The sequence below is a fragment of the Anopheles nili genome, chromosome 3 (genome assembly GCF_943737925.1).
Source record: "Anopheles nili chromosome 3, idAnoNiliSN_F5_01, whole genome shotgun sequence".
Classification (NCBI taxonomy): Eukaryota; Metazoa; Arthropoda; class Insecta; order Diptera; family Culicidae; genus Anopheles; species Anopheles nili.
This window is the reverse complement of record NC_071292.1, coordinates 16,553,980-16,580,860: the sequence shown is the minus strand read 5'-3', so window position 1 is coordinate 16,580,860 and position 26,881 is coordinate 16,553,980. Positions and strand designations below refer to the sequence as shown.

The 26,881-nt window shown below is 46.6% G+C and overlaps 1 protein-coding gene across 1 annotated transcript; it reads left to right on the top strand.

Annotated features, from left to right (window-relative positions):
• Positions 1-831: 831 nt before the first annotated feature.
• On the top strand, positions 832-20,919 carry LOC128726941 (putative odorant-binding protein A10). The gene is made up of 2 exons (XM_053820790.1): positions 832-1,039; positions 19,049-20,919. The coding sequence occupies exons 1-2, from the start codon at positions 832-834 to the stop codon at positions 19,189-19,191; spliced, it is 351 nt and encodes a 116-aa protein (XP_053676765.1). The 3' UTR covers positions 19,192-20,919.
• Positions 20,920-26,881: the final 5,962 nt, after the last annotated feature.

The window sequence follows — 26,881 nt, the reverse complement described above, 5'->3', positions numbered from 1 at the left end:
AAAGAACTGCTTCGTTCCCACATGTTTCCCACAGATGCGAGAGAGAGAGAGAGAGAGAGAGAGAGTGCGAAAGGACATCAAAACCAACACCGGAAGAGCTCCAAATGCGCTCTCTCTCGTTACATTGTTGGCTCTCTCTACACGCACTCTCCACTTGCTCCAAGGAGTCCACAATAAAAACAGCCCTTCCAATCGCAACATAAATTCAGTCGTTGGCGGGATTTCATCCTATCCGTGTCCGTGTCACAGCCCCAGTGCAGGCGCCGTAAAAAAAAACCAACTGCCGTAAATTGACGCAAATTGCGAGAGAACGTACCCCGATTCCGAACTGCGTTTTGAGGCGTACCCGGAAGCACATCATCTTCATATCACGTGCGTAATCTCCTGCGGTGTCTCCGTTTCGATTCGCGCCACGCAGCAAAGTGTTATCGTGAGACTGATTAACCGGCAACAGGAAGCCGGCACAACTGAGTGTTCGTCTGTTTGATCCGTTCGATTGTGTCAGTAGCCAGGAAATTCGCGTTCCACGTGGGTTTCGGATTGCAGCAAACGCAATAACCATTAATTTACTACATTAACGCACCGAGCCCTTGATACGAGAGATAAAAGAGCCAGTGTACGCGTAGCTGCAGCTTAACGAACGGCCTACTGTGTCCATTTCTTTCCCAGAATTGTGTGTGTGTTTTCGAGAGTGTGTGTGTGTGTGTGTGTTTGAGTGAGTTGGTTTAGTTAGCAGCAAAAGCCGGAGGAACGGCGGAAAAACGCCTGACGAAAGGGATACCGACACAAAAGGGAACATAACTCCACAGACAGGCCGGAGGCAGCACAGAAATGAGTTCAAAAGCATTACCGAATCTATTTATGCTATCAGCGGCGGTAATTGTGCTGATGGCAATGCTGATCGTCTGTCCGCAACCGGTCGCGGCAAACGACAGCCAGAATATTAACCGGTTGCTCAACAATCAGGTGATTGTTAGCCGACAGATCATGTGCGTCCTGGAGAAGAGTCCGTGCGATCAGCTCGGTCGGCAGTTGAAAGGTTCGTATTGCAATGGGAGTTAAGTTTACCGCCCGAGGTGGGCTAATGGTGGGTTGTTACATGAATTTACATGCTTTGATGCGAGTGCAGTAGAGTTGACCTCGTTTGGTGGGCGCATTTTGTATTCCGATGGGTTTCACGGGAGGATTTCTATTTTTGGGGAGGTCTCCATTGCGTTACAAATGCTGTGGCCATTAAGTAACAATAAGCGACATTGGGGAGCTCATTTCCGGCTATCGTTTTATTACACCGTGCAGTGGCCCAATGACGTTAGGGTTAGTAAAATATTCATAATTTATATCCGACCGTAAACCTTTTCCGGATAGGTTGCTTATTTCTACGGTCCATTAGTAGGGAATTATTTAATTAAAAAAAAATATTAAAATGATCATTAAATTAATTTCGATGCTCCAAAAAATGCTGACATAATTGTTGTGTCCTTTCACGTGCATTTAATCCGCTAGCTCATCAACTAGAATTGAATAATAAAAATTATCAAATAAAAATCCCACTTACTCAGCGCAACAGCACTACAAACAAACAGAGCCTACTTTATGCGGCCACTTTTCCGCTGGATTTGCTCGATAATGATTCCGCGGGCAGCATGTCGACAGCAATCTAATGCCTGTCATGGCACACTTGATCGTTAAAAGGAAATCTGTCAGGAGACTGCCGAGAAAGCCTTGGTCGTCTAACATTCAGGCCGGATTTTCGCCGCTTCCTTAGGCTGTCATCAACTCCGGTGAGATTTTCCTTTTAACACTCTCCCCAATTCAACCGTCCTTGCCTCGAGCGTCTGCAAGGACATTAAAGCATCGTCCATTGTCTCGGTGACCGGACGCGGAACCATTGATTATTTTTCCTGCTCACTTCACAGTCGCGGTCTGGCGCGCCGAGATGACACAATTTGCCACGGTTGGCATCTGAAATCCCTTGATGTTTATGGGCGAGATGAGAGCAAAAACCACTCCGCCTGGCAGGTCAAGCAAATTCCCAGCACGAGTGCTATTAGACGCAACGGCGGGCCGAAAAAAGCGCACACAACTCCGGAACCAGCGGGTCGCGAGCCGGAACGAAAACAAGCGAAAACAAAGAAAACACCGTTCGCAGGAAATTCATTAACGGGTCTCATAATGAAGTGAAATAGGAAGAGATTATGTTGGATTATGTTTGAATTGTTTTTCGCTTCCGTTCCGTTCCGTTCCGGGTTGGTGAAATAGAGAAAAAGCACCTATCGAAATGTGGAAAAAAAGTGTGACCGATTTTCCGAAAAATGCGACGCCAAGGGACCTGAAAGCTTCCCCCTTTGACGTCGGGTAAAAACGATCGTCCTCTCAACGGTGGTGAAGTACTGGGCGCCTCCATTATGAATTTAAACGAGTTTACTTAGTTCGCGTTAGTTCGCTAGCAGACGGTTCGGGCTGGTTTTTAGAATCGATGTTTTCAACCTTGGTTCAACTCGTGGCAACGGTTCTGGGAAACAATAGCATAACTTGAACATTTTAATGAACGAAAAGAGAGAAAATGTCGTTGCCCGTCATGTCGATGGAAAAAAGTAAAAGACAAAAAAACTTTCAATTATGCGCCTTTTTTTGGTCAACACAAACTTGAACGTTCGCTGCGCACTTTTGACATTTTAAAGTTGCTTAGGTTGTTGCTCGACTGCTTCGGTGCACCATAACACGCCCAACAAGTATTGAATATTTTCCCCCTAGCCCTTATAATGAGTTGAGCTAACAAAGGCCAAATTAAAACACTTCCCTCCTAACGAACGTGACCGTACTCGTTCAAAGCAAGCTCTCGTTTAAACGGCTTATGACCGGCATCGGTTCGTCTGGCAAGCGGTTCGTAAGAGAAGAGGAAAAGGATTAAAAAAAAAGCTCCATAAAAAGCGATTTCCACACGGAGGCGGATCAGTTTTTTTAATCCCATTCTCATGCTATTTGCCCCATCGTTTAGATGGGGTTGCATGCGGCGTGAAACAATGCTGCATTCGAGGATGAGATAGAATCGTGACTGCTTCGTTTTGGTGACAGCAATCTATATCTTGTTCTCACTCTTGGCGGGTATTATTGAAACCATTTTTGTTTTACTTTTTAGCGAACCTCCAAGAGGCATTATTATTTCACCGATATTTTTCCTTCTGTTTTGGTGCGGCGTTAAAAGCAATCTTCAAGTGATATCCGGCAAAGGGTCAGCCTTCTTCCTTTGGTGGAAGGTAGGCAGCGATGCGTTAGCCTTTCTTTCCTTGCTGCTTTGGACCGATTTTTGTTTCATCGGTCCCTGAAGCAGTCTCTCATAGCGATATTAAAAGAAGACTACAATGGAAAATAACAAACAGCTTGCCAAGATCGGATCAGGGCTGGCTGAAGCGGCTTTTATGTCCGACAGATGCTTCGGTGAAGTTGGACGCAAATGATGTCTGTGCATGATAAATCTGCAAAGAAGCCTGTTGAGCGTCACTCGGCTGCACTTGGGTACTACCTGTAGCATTTACGGTTAGAAGCCGGTGAACCAGGTTTGTTTGTTAACACCGAGAAAGGCATATGGCGTAAGGACTGTTAAAGCCGTTAAGGACTTTTTACAGCAGCTCGAAGTGGAGAGAGCAAAACGCCAGCAAAACCTTCCAGCAATTAGGGCTAGTTATTCCAATTCACAAACGTTACAACGTGGTACGGAGTGTGGAAAATCACTGAAAACCCCGTTTTCCAAAGCACACTTACCAGCGCTCGGAAGTGTTGGCTTGAGTGGAAGCAAGAAAACCCATCCAAGGCGACCCGTCCTTAGAATGGCCGAACGGAAAGCACAGCTTCTTGGCATGGGAAGAAAAATCCACCGAGACGAGAACTGGTTGGGAATATGAGAAAATACTCAACCGGTATGAAATTCTCCGCCTGCATGCCGGAAATGAATGCCGGCTAAGCCAAGGAAATGCTTGAGGAAAAGCAACTTTTCCTCGCCAAGGATCGCCGGCTCGGGCACCGGGTTGCTTGCTGGGCGTTTGAAAGGAACCTGCGAGGAAGCGAGCAGCAGGACACGAATTTTCACCTATTTTACGCGCACCAGCACCAACTGGATTCAAAACCAACCCTATCCGACCGGGTGGCGGTACGTTCGTGTCCGGTGCCGAGTTGAGGCAAGTATTTACGGGAAATTGAATACTCCGCCCGTCGGCTTGAGTTGGGTTTTGAATGGCGTCGAATTGACTGGGAACTGGTTAAAGCTGCTTTCACCGAGCAGATTGTTTGCAGTGCCATAAAACAGAGAACGTAAAACCCAACCAGCGCCCGAAAGATAAACGATGGTGCCCCAGCTGCGACTGACTCGTTAGAACGGGGGTTTTATTTCTGCTCGTACGGTGAACGGATTGTTAGAAAATTTGAATAAACTCCATCGCTATGTGGGATGTTGGGAAAGCTGATCAATGGCCGATCCCACTATGTAATATGCAAACGAAATGAAATTGATTTCGTTTTATTTGGATTATAAAGTAATACCACAAACGCATATTAGCCGCGCAGAGTATGAACGGTTGATAGCAATTTAACTCACTCAGTCAGCATTAGCTGGAATAAATTGATGCTGAATGTCAAATAAAATAGGGATTGCATTTTGTGGTCACTAGAGCAAATATCAAAGCCATGATTCCTTGATTCCATCATCATTCATCTGTCGAATGCTAAAACCAACCGAACCATTCGATCAAAATGGCACGTTAATGGACAGTTCCATCCGTTGCCCGTAATCCCTTTGTCGATCCGTGGCCATTTCCAGTGAATCCCTTTAGCATGAGGCTCATTTTTCTCCTGGAAAAGCGTGGAAATCGGTATCCATAATATCGGTTGACATTCGAATCCAATTTCCGGCCGGCGGCGGTGGCGTGTTCAAACATAATTCATTGTACCCGCGAATGTTCGGATGTGTCAACAACAATGTACGACCCTCATCACAGATGATAATTAAATCATGTCCAACCGCAATCGGCCATTTGGGTTGGCCTATGAGTGGTTCGAGATCAAGCAATGGAAACGTCAGCGGTCTCCCTTAAACACATGTTAATGGATAACATGCACCAAATGGAGGTTCTACGAGCTCTTCCGTGAGTCAGGCGAAATGCGCTAAAAACGGATATTTGAGCATAAAATCTTACAAATAGCACCGAGTACGTACGCGCCATTGTGTTAAGCCATAATCCCGAATCGTTACATCGTTTGTTACATCATCAGCGCCCTCGGCACCTCGTTCTGATGTGGCCAGAGCACGGAAACGCGAGCAGGCATCGTAAAACCTCCCCATGAACATTCGCTTTTCCGGGAAAAATTCTACTCTCACAGTCTAATTCCGAAATCTGTGTGCGCGTGTTTTTTGCCCCCGCTTTTTAGGCCGCTTATCCCACCATTTTCCCTTCGGATGTGGCGCTTATCCGAGAAGGATTCCAAAGAACCGAAAGCTAGAATTTAAACTAGAGCCCTCGATTGCGTGGGGATTCGTTCTTGCGTGCTTTGCTTCCACATACATTTCGCTCGGATTAACATGCTGCTGTCGAACGGATTCGAAATCGTGAATGTTTCCAGAGTACCGTACCAGCGTGGGTCTATCCTGCCTACCATCCATTCGGTATTTATTGTGGGCGTTTGCACCTTTCGATGAAAGGCGCTTTTTATGGTGGACCGGAAAACCGCTTTTCCGGGGGTATCTACATATGTTTCATTCTGAGTACCTTTTTGTTTCTGGTCACGGCACTGAGCGCGCGGAGGTGGAAAGCGTCAAATTATTAACCAATTTCAAGCTCAGTCTCGTCCCGCAGTCATCAATTTTGTTGCCGCAACTTCCGAGCTTCTTCCCCGAGCAAATCTAGGAAATCAAAAGTCAATCACATTCGAATGCGCACCAGTGCATAAACCGCCGGCATTGATGAGTTTTTACGAGCGAGCGCTCGTTAAAAGAGGCCCCGTAAATCGCACCAAACCCACTGGATAATGTAATTTGGAAAGCTCTACTAAAAGATTTATTTCCCGTCATAAAAGCGAGCCGCCCCCATTTTAGTATCATTGCAGCTGTTGCAGGCGGCCGTTTGCAAGGTATATTATGTAGGCTATCGGCAGGACTTTCGGGGCGCTTCCGCGAGTAATAGAGCGTCCTTTTTTTTTGGGGCGCAAACTAAACCCAAACTTTAATCCGCTTATCGCGTGGGTCAACTGGCACGATGCGTGGGGCAACACTTTCGGGATCATTACGCTGGTGAGCGAGTAATCCGATTCGAAACCACCCGGCACCGTGGGCTATATCGTACTTATAGGCTTTATGGTCGAATCCCTTTTGTTTGACCGAGGAATATTGAGACAGACTAGCTTTGTTGACCCGTGATAAGTAATTATAATAAAAGATTGTGATACAACACAAACTGTTAAATAATAAATTTACTTCAATATGTTTACGAAATTTCAAACCCCCTTTCTCACATACATAGTAAAGGTCTTTTTCAACTGTACATTGCTATTTAAATTTTTCCCGGAATGTGTCACAGCCAGCCATAGTCGACTACTCGCATGATGCAACAGCCTTGAATGTGGAAACACACAACCAAAAGTTAATTAAACTTTTGCCGCTTTCCTGCAAATCCCTTGTCTACGGCACACGCCTCATGTTCCGTGAAGTTTGTACACTGAAAGGGGAGAAATTCCGAACGGGAACAATCCCAAAAAAGCAACGCCACTCGACGGTGAAGCTCTTACAGTTCCGCCTGAGTAGGGTGCTTAGTTTTCAGTAAATTTCGTTTTAATGGTAAATTGATTAAAAAAAGATTTCACGGATTTATAGCGGAAAACAATGCCCAACTAATTTGTGTTGCTTCGGAGAACGCAAGCCCGGACTTAATTTGTGGTTTTGAAACTATGTAGAACTTTCTTTTTGCTGGGCGTTCTATCCTCCACGTTTTCTTATAGGATATTAAAACTACATTTCCAGGCAAGAAACAACATGCTTATCTTCCACAGAACCTCATTGAAGTTCTGCAGAGTCCAAGCAGGGGAAAGAAACGTCACTGTTAGAAGGATTTATCTCCGAAAAGGATCCTCATGGGAGCAACCGAGCGACCCCCTGCTAACGACAACGTGCAATCTGAGTTGAATAGAGAGAAACTTTCGAGCTTGCAGTGGCCAAATAAAAAAAAAACACAAGAACCGTCCGCAACCGTACAAGAAATACAAAACCGGACAGATTCAATCTCCAGCTAGCAGCATATTTTCTTACCCTAGCTCGTGGCATGAGGAGGGACAAATGTTGCGCTATCGCCATTGGGGAGTAGGAACTTTGGCTGCACGCTTATTCCCTTTGGTGGTTCTTTAGGACAAGCAAAGCACGCCACCCGGAGCAAAGCAAAAGACTATCCAATCAGAATCAGGCATCCTTAGAAGGGCTATGGAGTGTTGCGGAGTTGAAGGCAAACAGAGCCATTGTTTGGACGGAGTGTAATTGAAATCGAGTAGAAAAACAATAAGCAGACCTCACACGGTCCTTATCATGCAGAAAGAGACGGGAGCAGATTACCATTTCAATCCAATACGTCCCTTCGAAAGGACCTCGAAGCATTTGCTCTACGGTTAGAGAAGCTTTACGCTGCGTCGTAAATATAGATCGCCCGGAACGTTAAAGCGTGGATGCGTTCTTTTATCCAGATTTATGTAGCTGAAATCTGCGCCTCGATGCTTTAAGGCCTATCAATTTCGGCATCGTGCGCTTCCGCTGGCCAGCTGACAAAGCAACGAAATGAATTATTCATGAATTTATCATCAGATACGGTGGCCGTTATCAGCGAAAGTAAACATTGCCAGTCGTCTGTCAGCGAACGACAGCAGCGTGTTTCGGCCGCTTTTTCGACTCTCGCGCCTTCCGAAAGTACTCCCGGGTAAGATTATCTCGTTTTGTGAAGCAACCCAGTGCCGGTGCAGTGGATTGCGATGAAACTGGCTGCTAATGATGTTGGACGGTGGCACGACAAATGGTGCACTCTAAATCCTGCTTAATCCGCTGCGCATGTTATCACTCTTCGTGCAGCTCTCGCAGTCACAGATGGGAACGACCCAGTTTGAGGATTCATGGAATTGCTTTAAAGCTCGCTATGACGCGTTCCGTAGGATGTAGCACCAAAGGATTCCCATGTTCTTTAAAATGTGTTCAACACCTTGAATAGGCGCCGTCGATCGATCGGAGTTTTCGGAGGTGTTTTTTATTTCCATTTTCTTTCCGGTGACGTCCTGGAAGACGTGCGAACCTTGTCAGCTTTCTCTCTCTTTTTGCGTTCGTCCAATCGAGCTCCCTCTGTGTGGGTCCGTTGCGTCACTGTTGCGAACACGAACCAGAGGAAACACGTATCCTTCCGTTTGCAAACTACTTCCTTCCAGCAGCGATATGGCACACCAGCAAGCGCCGCTCCACAAACGTGGCTTATCTCTCGGGAGGTTTCCGGGAAATTCTTCGCCGAACCAAGCGTGCGAAAAAAAACCCCTTTCGCTTTGGCCGTAGGCAAAAAGAACAACGTCAAAATTCCGGAACATGACTAGGCTTGGGTGGATAGGCATAAAAAAATCGACCAAACGCTCCACCACGACCAGACACACCAGGCACTCAGATGCCATTCATTCTTTTTTTTCCCACATTTCCCGGCTCGCCGACCAGCCGAAGGATATTATGGAGTCGACCTTTCCTACCGACCAGCCAGCAGGACCTGCAGATGTTTGCATTCCTCGGTTGTGCGCGTCTCTTTCACTCACATTTGTTCGGCCGCTTTGCCCAAGCAATGGGTCAGTGGGACCGAAAAATTCCACCCATCATGCAAAGTTGCAAAGTTAGTGGCATTTTGGCCAATGCGGTATCCGCTTCCGTGTCTGCGCTGCTACCGAGCTCCTGCCGCGAACCATTCGATCCTTCATAAATTATTCAACGTCGTTAAATCTTATCGTTGACGTATGGTGGTGTTCGAGATCGCATGGCATAAGGCTGTGAGGTGGATGAAGAGAATAAAAACAGAAGGAAAAGCGAAATGAGTGCGAAGAAAAATTGAACCTCTGGAGTAGAGACCTCCACTTTGAGAAGACGAAGAATGGATGCTTTTTTTTTGTTCCCACAGCTCCGGCCGTCAATGAAGCAATGAAAAGCAAATCAATCGTCCGAGGAAGCTTGGCCGGGTGGAAATGAATCGTGGCGCGTAATGAAATTTTATCACCTTTTCCATGCCGACAGTGTTCGTCCTGATTGATGGCGTTCGTCCTTGCCGCTGACGTGGCTTCGAGTGCCATCGGCAACGGCTGGAGAGCAATCGCTGTTTGATGACAACTATTAGACAGCGATCGTTAGGGGCCAAAGAGAAAAAGAGTTATTTTAGTAGATTTTTCATTCAATCGACGAATCTTCTCATCTTCCTCTACGTTCGATTATTCGTAGTGGATAAAAATATGTAAGGATTGCAGGTCTTTACGATCGTAGTAAGCCACCTCATTAACCGTGGCGTTGGAATTCAATTGTGTGGGAACATTTTTGGAATGCCAGAATGTGTACCAAATCGATTTTACCAGCTCCTACGAAAGGGCACACGTCCCGGATGGTCCCTAGAGGAGAAGCTCATTTGTTCGACTATATTGCGCCACATTCCGGAGCCCGTTCCCGTAAGCCACTCGAAGAATGTGCATTCAGCTGCTCGGCTGGCCAGCTGCTAATAAAATGCCAATTTGGCTGTAGATGAGAAAAAACAGGGTGCAACGCTTTCCGCTTTGGCTGCGGGCGAGAGACTAATGGTTCCGTGGCATGAAGCGAAATTTACTCTACGGAAAATCCGCTTCCAAATGAGGAGGGTTTTCATTGTTTCTAACACATCCACTCGATGGTCTTGTCCGTTTGAGGAAGGTTTCCTTTCTGTATCGCTTGTGCCAACGACGCTGTAACAGTGCTGAAATTGAGCTAGGTTCAAGCGTTACGTTGGTCCTGCAGGTAGCAACGAGACGGTATCACTGTAATTAAATTAAGCTCACTAAAGGTATACCTAGAGCCAATGTACGGGATTGAATTAAACTCTCATCAGGAGACACCGAATTCAGTTCATTAGCGTCGGTTTACATCACACGTCAGTCGAGCTTTTCGAGCTAGTTACAAAAAGCACTAAATACGTTTTCCCTCACAGTGCATGCAAGCTGGGTGCATTCGTGACTAAAACAAACCGGAACTGTGTGATAGAACAACGAAACAACTGAGCAACAACAGCACATACGTACCGAAACATCCGTCCAAATCCACCGGATGGTAAAAGTTTCGTGTTTGTGGATAATAAATTTTGCAAACAAACAAAGCAACTCAGGCGCTTTTCCGGCACCGGGAAATGTGCTGCTTCTCGCAAGGGTCATGACTGGGTGTCGTGATAAATTCTCCGCACACCAAGAGAGGCCAGAGCAGCGGTACCATTCACTGGCGGTTAGATAAGACAAGTGATAGAAAAAAGTAGTGACAAAGAGGGAGCTTTGTATGTCGCTAAAGCACAGCACCTTGCTTGAACGAACCCGTTCGAAAAATCTACTGCTTTAAGCCGGAATAAACGTGAACTCGTGGCTCCGCACGGGAAATGAAACCTTCCACCGGACGTCTGGCCGGATTAAAAGTCTAAACCAAATTCAATCCCAAACCTATCGGCTCCTTTTTTCAGCAGCGATTGAGAAAAACGTCCTTTACGATGAAAATTGCTCTCAAAGTTTCGACAAAACGACTCTTTGCCAGACGGTTCAGTCTAAAAGTTGCACATTCACGAGGGTGGTGGAATGGCGCATAAAACTTTGCGCCAAACTGATTAACATATCATGCATCACGATTGAATCGATTTTTACCACTCAAAGCGGGCTGGCTTGAGATAAATTAATCACAGAAGGTTGGGGGTGCACATTCACCACCGAGAATGAAATGAATGTTTGCTATCCTTTTGTGCCGTTAGGGACAGGAGAAAAACGAAAGCACCATCAGCCATCAACCGCCGGCGGCAACATCGCGTATGATTCGAAACATGAAGCTGGAAAGTTTATCTTCACGCAGCCATACCTTAGCTCGAGTGCTGATGGGAGGAACTCGAACATGATTCACGCCATGCTGCGAACGATGTAAAACTTACCATCGCAAGTACTGGGTTAAGCCAACACGGCACTTGGTTCCCGATGCGTTAGAAGGAACCATGTCTCTCACCCAAACGTGGCCTCCTCCAGCACGTGCCCTGACCGGAGTCACGTTTTTGGCGTTCGTTTTATTTAAGCGCTGCTTTCAACATACACATCCGCTGGTGCCGCGTTGGGAGTAAAAAAGCTCACCTCAACACTTGATCCGGCGCGGATGGATCCCCGAAATTTATTCATTGTCGAAAATTTGATTCTTAATTTCACGGATCAATGGCACACGGGGCCCGCGTCCTGGCACGGATGCCCGCGAAGTTTAGATTACACGCCGGTGCCGCATATCGATCACGATGAATGCTTAATTTTCCTTCCGTGCGCTGTGTGCGGCACCCTGAGTGCTGGCACGTTTCCGGCCGGATTTTCTACACCCGTTCCCGTCCGGCTGGTGGGTTGTCCTTTTTTCACAACCACCATCGTACGCAGGACGGGAAAAGTTAATCATGGTTTGAAAATTGTGTTACACATTCGGGCGTGTTACTTTCGCCCGGTGTTGGGTGGAGCAAGTGCAGCACAACGATGGCGCCATCAGCCATCAGACGTTATGCCTCGGTTGACCTCCACCTCAAGCCAGTGGGTGGTGGGTGGAATTTGATTTTCTTCTTTTTGCGCTCCTCCGTCAATCAACTCTCCTCGTACCGGTGGGATTTCGTGTTCTCCACAAGTCAGCGAACGAAACGGCAAAAAAGGGCTCCCACCTGATAATCGACCTTTATGGGTGCGGTAAAAAATGGTTCCATAATTGGAAATGCTTCGTTCGCATGCAGGAAAAGGAGCGCGTTTTTTTTTTGCGTTTCTCTGTCCCGTCCTGTGCTTCAGCTGGCACGGCACAACCCCGAAAAGGTTGTGGAAACCCGATCGGAAAATCACCCAGGCGTCGGGTGATTGAAATACGGAAGAAAGAGGCCATCATAAAAGAGCAACGCCCGGACGTCTTCGATAACGGCCGGTTTCGGTGTTCCTACGCGACAGTGCTCTCGACACCAGGCTGGGATGGGAATGAAAAAGGGCAGAAGAAAAAAAAACCACGCCGTTGAAGTGGAATGGACCCCACGGAATTGGATTAACTTTCTCAACCCGAGGCAAGAGATTTTTGGGACCGGGTATTTTCACTTGCCCTTAATGGGAACCAGCAGTGACTTATTTACGATAAGGCTTGGCGGCAAAGCGACACTCAAGTGTGATGTTTATCATAAACGAGTTCCGTTTATTGGGAAGCTTTTTCTGACTTTTTGATGGATGATTTTGATGATGAGCCCGACACACCCCCATTCTTTCTAGCACGTTTTCGAGGTTTAAATTCATCATTAAAGCAGCAGATGATAGTGAAAGAAGAATCGATAACCTGCCGTCGCTACAAAACACGAAAACACAACTACAAGCTAGTTAATGTTCAATTGCAATGCAAAACATGCCCATTTTGCTTGCAAATTAGCATCGTCAACCCCGGAACAGAAAAACCGGAAGGAGATATTTAATCTGAATTATTAAAACCTACTAACAACTGCGCCACTTTGCAGCGTTGCCCTCGGCCGGTTTCGCAAGCGCGTCTTTATGCCTCTCATCCTCGGCAGATGGCCCTTTTTTGCGTGCTGCGTGGAACGGCAAAAATATGGCTCCTTTTATTCACCGATGCTCCAACCGCCCTTCATCAGTTGGGCTTCTTTAATTGAGATAAATTACACGCCGCCATTTGGATTCGCAAGGCGCCAGGCACACGGTGAAGTCGGCCACTCCAAAGCGCCCATGGCACAAACAGAACCAACTCGAACGGTACCATAGAAGCAGCATTCTGCCGTAATTAGGCCCCCATTTAAACGACAAGAGAAGAGAAAAGATTTTCCCAACATTAATTGCCGCATCCTTGCTGCCACGCGCGCACGGTTCGAGCAGGAGTTCTATCCTCCATTCCGTGCCGGAAAAACCCAGCCCGCCTCAATAATGACCGCGTACAGGACGACCGAGGCACGCATCGGGACAGGACAGACGCTACGGGAGTGCCATCTAGTAAAGTGGTCCGACTCGCTGCACTTGCTTCCGTGGAGTGTATAATTAGATTTTTCCAACATTCAACACCATTAAGGACGCAGACGGCTGCATTGACAGAGAGAAAGTGAGTGGCTGTTGATGCTGCAGCTCGAGTGAACCAAGGCGTCTTGAGCCATTGCTGCCGATGACAAACTCGTCACCGTACCCGACCAAAGATCCTTCTCGGCAGCATGAATGGAAAGTTCAAATTTTAATTATAGCTCCAAACGCGCCAGAACGACTTTGTAATTACATTGATTCGATAAGACTGGGGTGAGCTTTATGCACGGCTGGTAGCTTGATGATCGAGTGCATGGGAAACTTTTGCCCTAACTTTCGTTCGTCGCGCTCTTGGCGAGCTTCCCAGAAAACCCGTCGCTTCGTCCTTGGAGATGGAAGATGTCGAATGCACTTTTCCCCAACGTAGCACTGGGTGCCGAAACGCCGCAATGGAAATCGCTTGAAGCAAAGTTGATAAACTGAATTACAAAATCCATCTTGGTGGTATCGCGTGCCGTACACCTGAACTCGGCGACAAGAGCCCAAAAACTGACAGAACACATTTTGCATGACAAATTTCAGATTCTTCCTTTTGTCTCGGCACATTCGGATTGGCGAGAGTGTTATAAGAGGAATATTCGGAAATCTCTTCTCTGAAATGGATGCAGGTTTTATTTTCTCCGTATCTCGTTTTTCGCTAAAGATGCTGCGTTTTCGCAAAAAGGATCTCTCGAAACTGGAATCGGTAAAAAAGGTGATGAATGCATTACTCTATTCACTGGTTTGGACGTCATTTTCCCGTGAGCTCAGGGACGTTTTTACTTTAAAACGTAACGGACAACAACGACTCCTGAACTCGGTGGTGGCTGAAAAAAGCAGCTGATGCAGCTTTATGCAAGCCTTTTCCAGCACCCTTTTCTCGTTCCGGAATTTGAAACCTGGAATTCATTCCTTGAACTTAACAAGACGAACGCTGACGCCAGCAAAAGAACCGACGTCTTGATTTGTCGAGTCAAATAGCTCCGGGATCCTTTGATGAATAATACCCTATTCATGCTCGTTCCCATAAGCCGAACGTCGGGTTGAGCAGTTCGGGACAAAATGGTGGCTTGACTTTCGTACCTGGAAAATCCTTGAACTCCTGCAATATTTCTCCCACCGTCAACCATCACTGGGTGGCTTGCGACCTTTTCCCGTCACGTGGTGCCCAATCCTCTCAAGATATTTAACCCAAAACCTCGTTCCGTTTTCCGCTGTCATCGTGCGTTGTCAATAGCATTCATCACGACTCCATTTACGTTCATTTCCGAGCCCCACCTTCCAGGTCATCCTTCTAGCCACCGTACCGTACGGACCCCGCGGAGGAATTGCAATTCAATTTGCCGCCTGGGAAGAAAAATTAGCTCCATTTATCGTGCTGTTTTTCTGCTCCCGTGACTTTTCCAACCCTGCGGAATACGACGGGAGCGGCACAAACAAAATGGAGAATGACAGCGAAAATGAAGGTCACCATGGTGTTACGCTCCGTTGCGGATGGTTTCACGTTCACACGCGTTTTTCAGTGGCTATTTGGGGAATGCTCCCACCGGCTAAACTCGCAAACTGCTAACGTAAACAATTACGAAACTCGCTGCGAGTAAAGAGCCCGGCCACAGACAAACGAACTGGTGATACGGGTTTACTCCAACACGGGAACACAGGAGCAGCAAGAGACCAGCGAAAAACGAATGGCACGAGAAAGTTGGAAAGTCAATGAAGCGTCATCGGGAAGCTCATTCTAGGCTCCGAGGTTCTGCGGGATTGACCACAAGTTTTCATGGCTCGTTAGGTCGTTTGTCCGGTCAAAAGGCCGGCCGGCGCCTCCATCGAACGAGGAGAAAAACCCTAAACGAATCCGAACAGGTCCAGGTTACAGGAGCAAGTTTTTAATTGAAAAATAATTCAATCTTCAATCAAACCGACACCCGGAAAGTGGGGTGGCCCAATGGTGTGTTTCTCAGCGGCCGTGCTATCGAATATCAAAAGGCCGCTGACAGCTGCTACCGGTTACACGGAACCCGAACGGATAAGGATCGGTGCCTCTGCAATGGCACTCGAGCGCGCTCTTTCGACGGGCAAATGGTGACGGGGAAATGATCGTGTTTCGCATCCGATCCGGCCGAACTCTTTTCGAAGCGGCAATTAGGCGGAACACTTCCTCAAGTATCGAGCGATTAAGAACCAATTAAGAAGATGTTGATACATTCGAGTACTATCGGTAACTGATGGTAAATCAATCTGTCAGCGGTGAATGGATGAACGACTTCCATTAGGAGGAACTGTAAATCAAATTAGTGTTACCAAAGAACCACGGGGAAGAAACTCATTCAGGAAGTAGATAAAAAAGAGGGTGTTTCTTCTAGTTTAATTACACAAATTGTTAAACAACTGCCGCGGGCAATATTGGAGCACTTTGGATGAAATAATCACATTTCCTTCATCTTCCCCATTGACGCCGCATGGTTGCCATTTGTGTTAAGACGGTTCATGAGCAGCATCTAATGAAGTGCATGACAGCCTATCATCGTCTCGTGCCATCTGGAACCCCGACAACATCATCATCGTCTGGTGGCGTGCATTTAAGACACACAAAGTTCCTACTTCATCATCCGGTGCCATCGTCCTGTGTTCTCCGAAAGGCAAACATCGTTCCGGGATGCTTTTACGCCAATCCAACCCACAGTGACAAGGACACCGACTGGTGTATTCGTCGTCTGGGAATACACTCCACAGAGGGAACCGGGATTTGCTAAGATTCAATTTTCGCTGTGCATCGTCCCATGTGAGGAATCCTGGGCTTCAGTGCCGTTTGTCTTCTCGGCATTTCGTCATCTGAGAGAGGAGAGTGCATACAGCACAATCTCTAACGTGACAGGCGTTTAGAGTGGGTATGCAAGCCCACAATGCCACCCATTTGCACTCCATTTGCACTTCATTGTGGTGTGGCAGTTAACACAATTTGCTTATGGCATTCACCACGCTTCGATACTCAGGCTTTCCTTTATCGTTGTGGCACGCCGCATCAGCGACGGTCTCGCTAGGAAATGTATGCATGCGTCTTTGCGTTGCATTAGTGTTCTGCAAGAAGGTGGGTTTGATTTTCATTCGAGCTGAGCCTGCGTGCCTGAGGTCAACTGGAAAATATAATGACCCGCAGGTACGCAATACAGGCAGTTTCAGGACTTCCAGGACGTAGAAACACATGGCCATTTGATAAACAACTGTCATTGATAGCTGTCAAGTAATCGTTGCGCTCGATAGATAAACAAATTCCTATCCAAACACGCTGGCGCAATGATGTCGTCCCTCGGGTTTACGAGACTCATTGCAGTCCACCAGCAAATCCGCACGACAAATAACTCTGTCGCCCGAACCGTGGTTCGTTGTGAGCAGAAATCATGTCGACGAACCGCTTCGTGAGTTTCGTGTCAGCAACCATGACACACTCATCCAGGACGCACCATCAGGACACCTTCCAACGATCGGTCATGATGGTAATAGCTGATGGCAGCGCAGTAGTAGCGCTATGCCGGGCGACGGAATCGATCGAGGCGACCACTCCCAACGGCATGCCAATCAGACGTTGAGGCATATCATTATTTATTCCAGCATAGCTAGAAAAAAAACACCCCATATCGTGACGTTCCCGAGTGGGCGCGTTCGTAGGAAAATCGAACAAATCCGCCGGATGGATATTCTTGCCATTTTCTTGTGTCTACATCCGAGACGCTGCAACGTTCAGTAAGCTTGTTCGGAGTTTTGCTGCGCCCACGGCGGCGTGTTTCTGCCTCCTTTTGGATGACCCACAGCCTCAAGTCGGTCGGAGCTTTATTTCCATTCCGTGCGGATTTGCTCCGTACTTTTCGTGCCCTGATTCGATTCCCCATCGGGGTAGAAATAGTGTACGGTCGTGTGCACGTTCTTACAGGAGCGTTTGATTTCTCTCGCCTCGGATTAGGGTTCCGATTCGTAATCTGATGTAATTGGATGATCACTAACGAGGACGGGAGCGAGAACGAACATGTTTTTTTTATGGTTCCTTCACCGTAGCATTCGAGTAACACGGATCGGATTGAACAATTTGTCGCCTAGGGTGCTCCATTTACGGAACAATGTATCAAAAAAAAAACCGTAGTTGATTTCAATTTCTTCAAGCCTTTCAGTTCTTGCACATTTGGTGACGATATGGGGTAATAAAAGAGTCCTATTCAGTAGTAAGAAGGATAAGGTTTTGTTATCATATTTTGAACTACAACGCTAATAAATCATAATAATCTAGCTAATAATATCCATATCGGCAAACATAGTAATGATGGTTGCGCCTTGTCGATAAAATAATGAAGTGATTTCGCTGGTCTCTCAAACCACCCATCCAATTCATACCCCAGCTGGTAATAAATCTCCAACGCTCGGCTGTATCCTGAAGTTGATTAGCTTTACTCGTGGTCGACGTAAGCCATTTAACCACCACCGGCGTGTTGGACCACCAGACGAGGGATGCAAATCAATTACACTGAAATTTCATTCTGTAAACCAACCGCTAATTAGCGCACTTTCACCGAACTCGACGGCGATCGGTTTCGTTGGGTTTGTGTACGAAATTTCCCGCCGTTAACACTTGCGGTCGATGCTGGGAAATACCAACTGCATCGGTTCGTGGCAAATAAAGCCAGTTTACATACCGCAGAATGTTAAAACCCATCAACATCGACAAACAGGGTGAATGAGCGAGGGTAAACCATCCTTCTTAGAGCGAGGGAAATTTGGTGCTGATAAATAATCTTCCAAATACATTCCAATAAAGAATAAAGTAGTACAAATGTTTTCAAGTAAATAACGTTAACCAAAAACTGAAAAGAATCCAGTATAGCAAGCGGTTTCATCTTCAAATTTAGTTCCTTTTAGCCTTATTGTTTATAGCATAGGCGTCTTGTTCCTTAAAATTAACGATCACAGATCATTGTGAGAGTACGGATGAAAAGATAAAGTGCCAGCATGATGAAGCCCGGACGAATTCCTTTCATCTTGCCGGTCGCTAGCGGAAGCAACGGCGCGTCAACCAACCCCAGCAGGATCCCTCTAATCCCTTCCAGTTCGGCAAACATGCACGGTGGTCGTGCTGTTGAAACCACGGCGTAGGGAATAAACTAGGCACTCGCACTAGCTGTTAAACAAACTCTGTTGCAAAGCCCAACTTCCCCGAACAAGACCCCAATCCAGGTGGCAGGTAACAGCGATGGTTTAGAAGTAAAAGCCATCAACGTGAATCGCCTAAGGATTCTCGACATGAAGTCCTCTCTCAGCAGCGCTAGCTCGATGACTCATGTAAATGGCTGTATGGGGGTGAGCATTTGTGTGTGCATTGCATCGTGTGCGTGGGAGAGCAAATGTTTATTGAAGCTCGTCGTTAAATCCATATGAGCGCGGAACTGAGGAAGCTTTTATAAACGTGCGCTGTTGTTGATTTACACTGCTCTTGAGTTTCAACATTTGAGGAGGGATGCCAATATAGCGGCATGATATCGAATGGTACCACATTTATGTTCTAATTTCAACGTGCATGAGAAAACCCTCGTAAAATGTTGTGTAACTTTTCAAGCATCGCCGGTAGATTTTTCGTTCATGCTCTGCTGTGCTGCGATAAGTTTCATTTTTCTTTTTTTAATGCATACATAATTCACTGTTCATCACATTTCATTTCAAATGTATTTATGTTCTGCTTCTGTTCCGTCCATTGCAGCCGCTCTACCGGAGGTGATACAGCGTAACTGCCGGAACTGCTCTCCCCAGCAGGCCCAGAACGCCCAGAAGCTGACGAACTTCCTGCAAACGCGCTACCCAGAGGTGTGGGCGATGCTGATACGCAAGTACGGTGCCGTTTAAGGCGTGCCCGTTGGACAGGATGGACTCCACGCTTCACGATCGAGAAGGTGTGGAGTCCCAGAGGATCGGAATCTACGCCAAATTTCACCATCACCATCATCGTTAGCGTCGTCACTGTCATAAAATCGGAGTCGAAAGGATGACGGAAGGACGAGGATAGCTCTCTCCTTCCAAGGGTTTCCTTCGCGGCCGAATCACTCACCCATCCGTGAAAGGAATCCACCCGTCGAAGGACACTTTCCAATAAAACGAATTAATGGAATGCACACCCTGCTGGCTGGCATATCAACTGCACACGCACAGAGACACATACATCCAGACATATCCACGACACACCGGCATATCAAACATGCACATCCGCCCGAGCATGTATAATTTAACTTTCAGCCTCGGTGGCCAAGATGGAGCTCTGGGACTCGGCAGAATGGTAGGAACTGTAACGAGCCACGAACATTCATAGCTAGGTTGTCAGACGATGAAGTGAATGGACTTTTTCGTACCTTCACTCTGACGACACCCGCGGTGATTCCGGAAGCGGAAGAAAGTCATATCGTTTCGGTGTCACACTTGTAGTCATACGCTTCCTGCCAACGTCTCTCGGCTTCCGGGAGGAATTTGGTCTATTTTTATCACATAAAAACACACGTTTTTGGAGGAAAAAAATGAAATCGTATTCCCGATTTGCGAACAAACTCTGGCGTTAAATCGGAAACGTAGCCGGATTTTTCCAGCTCACATCAGCTTCCTGATCTATTTCCTGTGCATATTGGAACCTTTTTTGCTCGTCGCGACACATTTTCCAGCGCCTTCTGTGTTTCGGCGTGGTTGTGGCTTTTTCGAATCGTCACGCGCCTTGTCAGACTGTCGCCATGGTGACGATGGTGCGTGAAACAAGCTTACCGAGCAAGCGGGAAACAAGAAGAAGGTTTTATTTTCTCATCCAATTCCGTTTCCTGTTTGACATCTGCTCAATTTGTTTGTGTGCTAGCAAAAAAAAAAAACAGTAGCAGCAGGATGCGTAATCGGATTATGAGCATCTTCACATCACGTTTGCAACCGTCACAGAATGGTTCGTGGTAGCAACGATGGGTTCCGTTTGGGCAAACCGTGTGCGTCAGCGAAACTCGGACGACTTCCGGACTTCGAAATGAATCTTCTCCATAAGGTGTTTTCCCGGACAGACCGTAGCACATGAGTAGCAACACATCAATGTCACTATTCCCGCAACTACTAATGGCGCAGTGTGATAGAATCATATCCCCTTCATATCCAACGAAACGACGGCTTGCCACAAAACGAACGCTATGTTAAAGTAGGACGACAAGCTTTGAAAGTTATACATAGGATAATAAGAAAGCAAAATGTATCAGAACAGAACACTGAACCTTAAATTCGCGAAAAATGCTACTAAATGTACGAAGACGTTAAGCTATAAAATAACAACTACCAACTACCAGACATATTAACTCCAACAACATACAGTCTAGCTCCTTGGTTCCATGGGAATATCATTGTCTCTCCCTTGCAACATGTTTTACACCATGTTTCACTAGAGACCCTTCCATATAGAGGACAGATGTGACCTGGGCACGTCGGGTCTATTGTTGTAGGAGTTTTACAAGGGAAAAAGCAAAAGCACCCCAAAAATAAAGCAGACCGATTTCGATACAACTGACAGCATGAACTTTTACCCCGTACCAATGTGTTAGGTTAGTTTGAGGAAATAAAAACGATCGAGATATGGTAAGAATATGTTGCTGGTTTGTGTTTGTTTGCTTCAGAATCTGATTTATAAATTTTTGTTTCATTTTTTTTTAATGAGTTTGGCTACGAAATGAAATGTTTAGAAAATCCGAAATTTGATTTGAAAAGCCTTTATTGTTTTATGAATTGTTTTGTTATATTAATTTTAGACAAATCACTCAGAATACGTTTTTTTCCGGGCTATCTGACGTTGAAATTGATTCCATATTCTTTTCCTAAGAATCATTGTTCTTCAGCTCATTGTTATGCTCTTTGGTCAATTTGTGTAAACCAACAAATTGAGACCCATAATATCCTCCGAAAGAGCGAAAGTGTTGTTTCTACTGCCGCTTCCGTAAATCGGCTTAATGGCTACAGGGTTCAATGGCCTCACGTTCATCACCCTTCCAAAACTAGTCAGCGTAAAGGGCACACCAAACATCGCATAAATTCCGCGTAACAAGATCTCTTCGACAGTACGCTCACGCATCGGGAAAAAATTACGCGTATCGTATCGTACGGAACCGAATCGCAGTCGTAGTTTTCCATTTTGCGTAGCTGAAAAGAATCCGCCTGCTTCCAGGAAAAACATTTCTTGACCGGGGAGAGAAGCGTTCCCGGAAAACGGAAGCGTGTTTCCATGAAACGGCAAAAGCGAAACAACCACGCAACGTCCGGAAGGCGTCCACTCAACGGATACACGATCCGCATCAGTGAATCGAGGGCAAAGCGTCTGCAGTAAATTTATTATTACTTTTATTATCCACCCGGCGCATGGGGACGAGGATTCGATAGCAGCAGACGAGGGCAAGGCTTTCGACGTTCACAAATGCCAAGCGAATGCTTTTGACCGAACCAAAGTGAAGCAAGTCGACCCTATGGAGCTTATTGACGGCGTGGCGAAAGCAATTGCCCAAAGATTAGGTGAAGGGAAAAAGATATTGATTGAAATCATCGACCATCGAAGCCACCAGTTCGCCGGAAAACTTACACTCGCCCGCGTCTGGCCAATGGTACGGCTCCCGGACGGCCCCTTATTTGAAGCGATCCCTTTCGCCTCCCGTTCCACTTTATTTCACCAAACTCCCAGGACACTTTGGTGCCGACGGTCGATTCTCAATCATGCTTTGGATGATGCGAAAATTATATCCGTTTGTGATTTCTCCGCCTGCTACCGACGAAGTCACGCACCGGTGAAACGCATAGCTGACGAAAGCACTTTCGGGAATATGGTTTTGCTCCCTAGCCCCAAATTGGACAAATATCTTAAGAAATTCTGCCAACGTGCGATGTTTCTGTCCGGGTCGGTTGCGCTAAAAGGGAGCACGACGCAGGGTCCCGATAATGATGATGACGTCCGACGATCAAACGAAAAACCCTCCACTGTTATTGTACCGGGGTGGAGCGAAAATACTCCACTGGAATGTGCAGAAATGAGATACGACGTAATACGCTCCCCATTTTAACGGGTGGGGTGTTAAGCTTTTGAACGATCAGCAGCCCGTCTTGCTCTGTTCGTACCAACCAACTGGTTCTATCCCACTAACGTCCCTTGGGGTTAGATTTCGCCCACCACTCTCCCGGGTGTCGAATATCCTTTTCCATGGTAAGGATTATCGTTAGAGCTTTCAAGCATTCCGGAATTTTCCAGCTCTGGTTTGGCTTAACAAAAAAATTCCACCGATCCTTACAGCCACACACACGCTCACAATTTAATCTCATTTTCCATGGTTCCGTTTTTTATTGTTTAGTTTCGCTTTTCTTGGATACCATGACGCTTGAAGAACTTTAAGGAATGTCTATTATGAGACGTCGTACCCTTTACTCGTTCCAAACGAAACACCATCCCTGCCTGACCGATATAAATATTAAATGATATTCCCTTGTTTTTTCCCTTGCCACAGGGCACTTCCAAAGATACCGGCAGTCTGTCCGACCATGCGGGTTGGTAAAGGGATTTACCCGCAACTTATCCTGCAACCGACCAAATCCGGCCCTCCGGGTTGGGTTGCGGGACTGTTCATAAAACATTTTATTGTCACACGCCAGCCGGGCAGTACTTTGGTGGGGAGCTTTTTGTGCTCGAACGGCTAAACCCTAATTGAAATTAATACTCTCCCCCTGCCGGCTGGAATCGGTCTGGAACGGATCCCGCACGCACGTAGTCGTGGTCCTATCAAATGACAAACGCATTGGAGCTCCTGTTAATCAAATCTAGCCAAACCGACCTTTCACCGGACGAAAGTTTTCGTGCACGTCACGCCCAGGGCACGTGAAACTCGTAAGCTTCCCACCGGAATCGGCAGTTAACCGCCGGAAGCTATAAATTCGGCATAATTTATGCACCCATTCTGCCAGTGGTCGTGCGTGTTCGACTACTCCCCTGCACAGGCTGGTGTCACCATGTGTGGGCGGTTTCAGTGGTTCCATCGAACGTTCTAGGGTGAGCGCATATGGTGTGTCGGGATATCCGTTCGTTTAAGGACGATATTCGTGGGGTACGTTTCAAGCGAATCTCGACAGCAAGCGTGTGACGGATACAAAAATACAAACCATTAAATTTTACTAGACTTTTCGGAATGGAAAATCGAGCCATTTTCTTTTTTGGAAAGATTCCGACAAGATTAAGGGCTTCGTGTTTTGGCATTAGCAATTCATGCCCGACAAGCTACCGTCATTATCTCAGCTGTTTCACCTCACTACGCAGATTTGCCTTCGACAAAAATAGCTTACGTGCTTCATTACACCGTGGCCGCAATTGTCTCCATTCCTGGGTTCGAGCCCCGCTTTGTCCTGTCGATCCGCACCAACCGGAAGTGACATCCGACCGAAATGGTGTGCAGTAAATCTAGCCTTCGCCCCCTGGCACCGTTCGCTTCGATGGATACATTCGACAATTTATCGGTTGCGTTTTCAACCCCTCGCAAGAGTGTTCATCTCTGAGTATCACGAAAGGATGCGAGAATGCGAAATGTGGCCCCTTTTTCACTCGGGTAAGGATGAAAATGGAAAACATTTTCTCATGCTCCCTCTAGGGGTACAGTTGCAGCTCTGAAGGTAGGCATTAGCTAACGTTCGATTTCAATTGCGCACAAAAGTAGCGGATCCTTTGTTTCGTTCGCGAAGAACCGGTAAGGACTGACGTCGATCGAAACGGAATCCAAATTGAAATATCTCCAATTTACGCGTTCGGTGTCTGGGTGGTTAGTTGCTTTCACCGAACCATTGGAAAGCAATCGCAAGAGAAAGACACTGGGAGAATTCTTGTGGTTGAAGGTTTTTACTTTGTTCGGCTGACACTCAACGTCGAAACCAAAAGCCGTAAACGATTTTCGATCGCATGAAAGGCGATGGTTGGTACATTGACGACCGCAAAGGAAGCATCTCGGTGCCCACCGAAAGCTCCAATCGAACCCGGCTGAAACCAAGGATAAAATCCACAAACTCACAACCCACATGGTACACGTGTCGTTCACACGAAATCCTGGCTCGTCCAGGCTCGAGTTTTGAGTGTTGCTAATAAAGTTCCTCTCGTATGGAGCACCTGAAAGAGGGAACCGAGTCCGACATGGACAGACAGGTACATCGTACCGTGCACGATAAAGTTTATCCCCTTTCAAGGCCGCACAGGGCTGGGAGGAACAGTTGGGAAACATTCTACCCATTTTCCACCACCAGCAAGGCAGGGTGGCGTTTAGAGGTGCCTGTTCTCTACTTGAGGTTGGTGCAGCGCATTTCAGGCACAGATGAGAATGGCTGGAATGAGAAGCACACTAAGCATACGTGCAAACACAAACATATTGACAGGAATGCATATTTAATCAATATGGAAAACCTTCCCACCTAAAAATCCTTTTTGGGGTTTTCTGAGGGGACCATGTTGCTTGAGGAAAACAGCTCGTACCGAAGAACAAACAACAGCTTCCTGAGAGGTGCATCTAATGGTTGTGCTAGCCTGACCTATGAGAAACAAAGTGATTAGAACCGTCTGTACGCCGTACTGCCAGAAACACAGAATGGAATCTTTAGGAGATCGATCCACGCAAACAGCGATAGTGTGAGAGACGAAAGAATAGAAAACTGGGTGATGTAACTATTTCTTTGAAACATTTTCTTTATTTCGATCTGAAAAACACCGTACCACCGTTCCTATACAACTCGATACGAAGGAAACACTTGCTATGCTACAATATTTTACCGTAAGTAAAAGTTATGAGTTTTAATTAAAACCATAGAAAGCTTTCTGGCACATTCACGCGCCTTGGTAATTGCCGTGTGCGACACATCTCTTGTGAACACCGGCACGAGTTTGTCCCTCCTCGTTAACGATTTTCAATAAGCCCGCCTTGATGATGTGATGAGAATCAATAGCCGGCAAAGGATGTCGTAAAAGGCACTCAGGGCATCCGACACCTCCAACTCGAAGCCGAGCAAGTTGTTGAAAATAATGGTAACCCCGGGGACGGCCATCGGAGTTCCGTTCCTGGCGCCACATTCCATCCATCGCTGAGTTGATCAAGAGATGGCGAGAGAAGGAAAAAGATCAAGAAAGAACTTGAAACAGCTGGCCACTTACCAGGCGTCTCGGTGTTTTGCTTTTTAATTGGATTTCTCGCAGCGCACCCGAGACGGTGGCATTCTCGTCGGAGACACGCACCCAAACCGGCACCACCGGCAAGAGCTGTTCGCGTGCGAGAGCTTAAAGCAAAATTTTCATCTTCATTAATCACGATTAATTAATCAGCTCAACTTTCCACCGTTCGTCGGTGCAATTTTCCATCCCTTCCATGCTTGGGCCATTCCAAATGAGCTAGGACAGGTACCCCGAACTAGGCGTCCCGTTGCCGTTATCCACGGTGCGGGATGATGAAGAAAAATAAGCGCCACCAGGCGCCTCCATCGGCTGGGTTGAACTACATTTTCGGAAGCGAACCAGCGCGTAAGCCGGCTAGAGAAGGCAATTAAAATTTCTTAAATTACTTTTCCCGTCATCGTCCGTCGTGAGGATCCGGCTTATTTTTCCGTCGGCCAGCAAGCTTGCTTAACTAATTGTACTAATCTTTTCCCATTTGTTTTTGGGGAAGTTTTCCCCTGCCTGGAGTCACGTTGTGCACTAATGATTCAGCTTGCGCTACAAGCTCGGTAGTTTGTTTATGGGACGGATTTTTTATCGCTTTCATTATTTATTTCACGGCTCGGCCCTCGGGCACGGAACGGGGCAGCCTTGTGTGACTTTTTTCTCTCTCTTTTTTCGTCGTCGTTTTCGTGAAAACAAACTCCCGACGGGCACGGGAAGGCCTTGCCTTGCCAAATGAAGTGTGTTCCTTCGTGCCGTTGAAAATGCTACCATGCGATGGGTGCGGCGTTTCCAGCGGTTCCAGCTCTCCTGGCCGTGAACGTGGTGTGGCTGTTTCAGACGCTCATTAATTCAGGTGTACACCCTAATATCTTTTAAAATTGCCATTTTGTAGATGCAGTTCGTGGAACGGCACGTTTGGGCATAAAATTAGCATTAATAGGGCACTCAGGCAGCGCAAAATTTGAACTGCACATGGATAAAGACAGCCACCAGTTCCACCGGGTGTATCACACAAGCCACGAGGGTGAATTTTAATGAAAAGCTGCCATGCAAATTATGCTGCATAATATGCAACGAAGCCACGAAAAGGGAAGCGAAGGATCGGAGGAGTAAACAATAACATCATTAGAAAACATAGGATGAAACACAAGGCTTTGAATAAAATTTCAGATACGGAACATCATTAGCTATTTGTCATATTTTGGAAAATATTCGAAAATAATACGAAACGTTATCTAAGTGGTAGCATAATTTATTGCGAGTGGTTATCCTCAGAAAATAGCTCCCACATTTTATGCGTAACTTTTGCGAATATTTCATATTTTTTCTGACAAATCGTAACATTATACGACTGTCAAATAGCTTTTT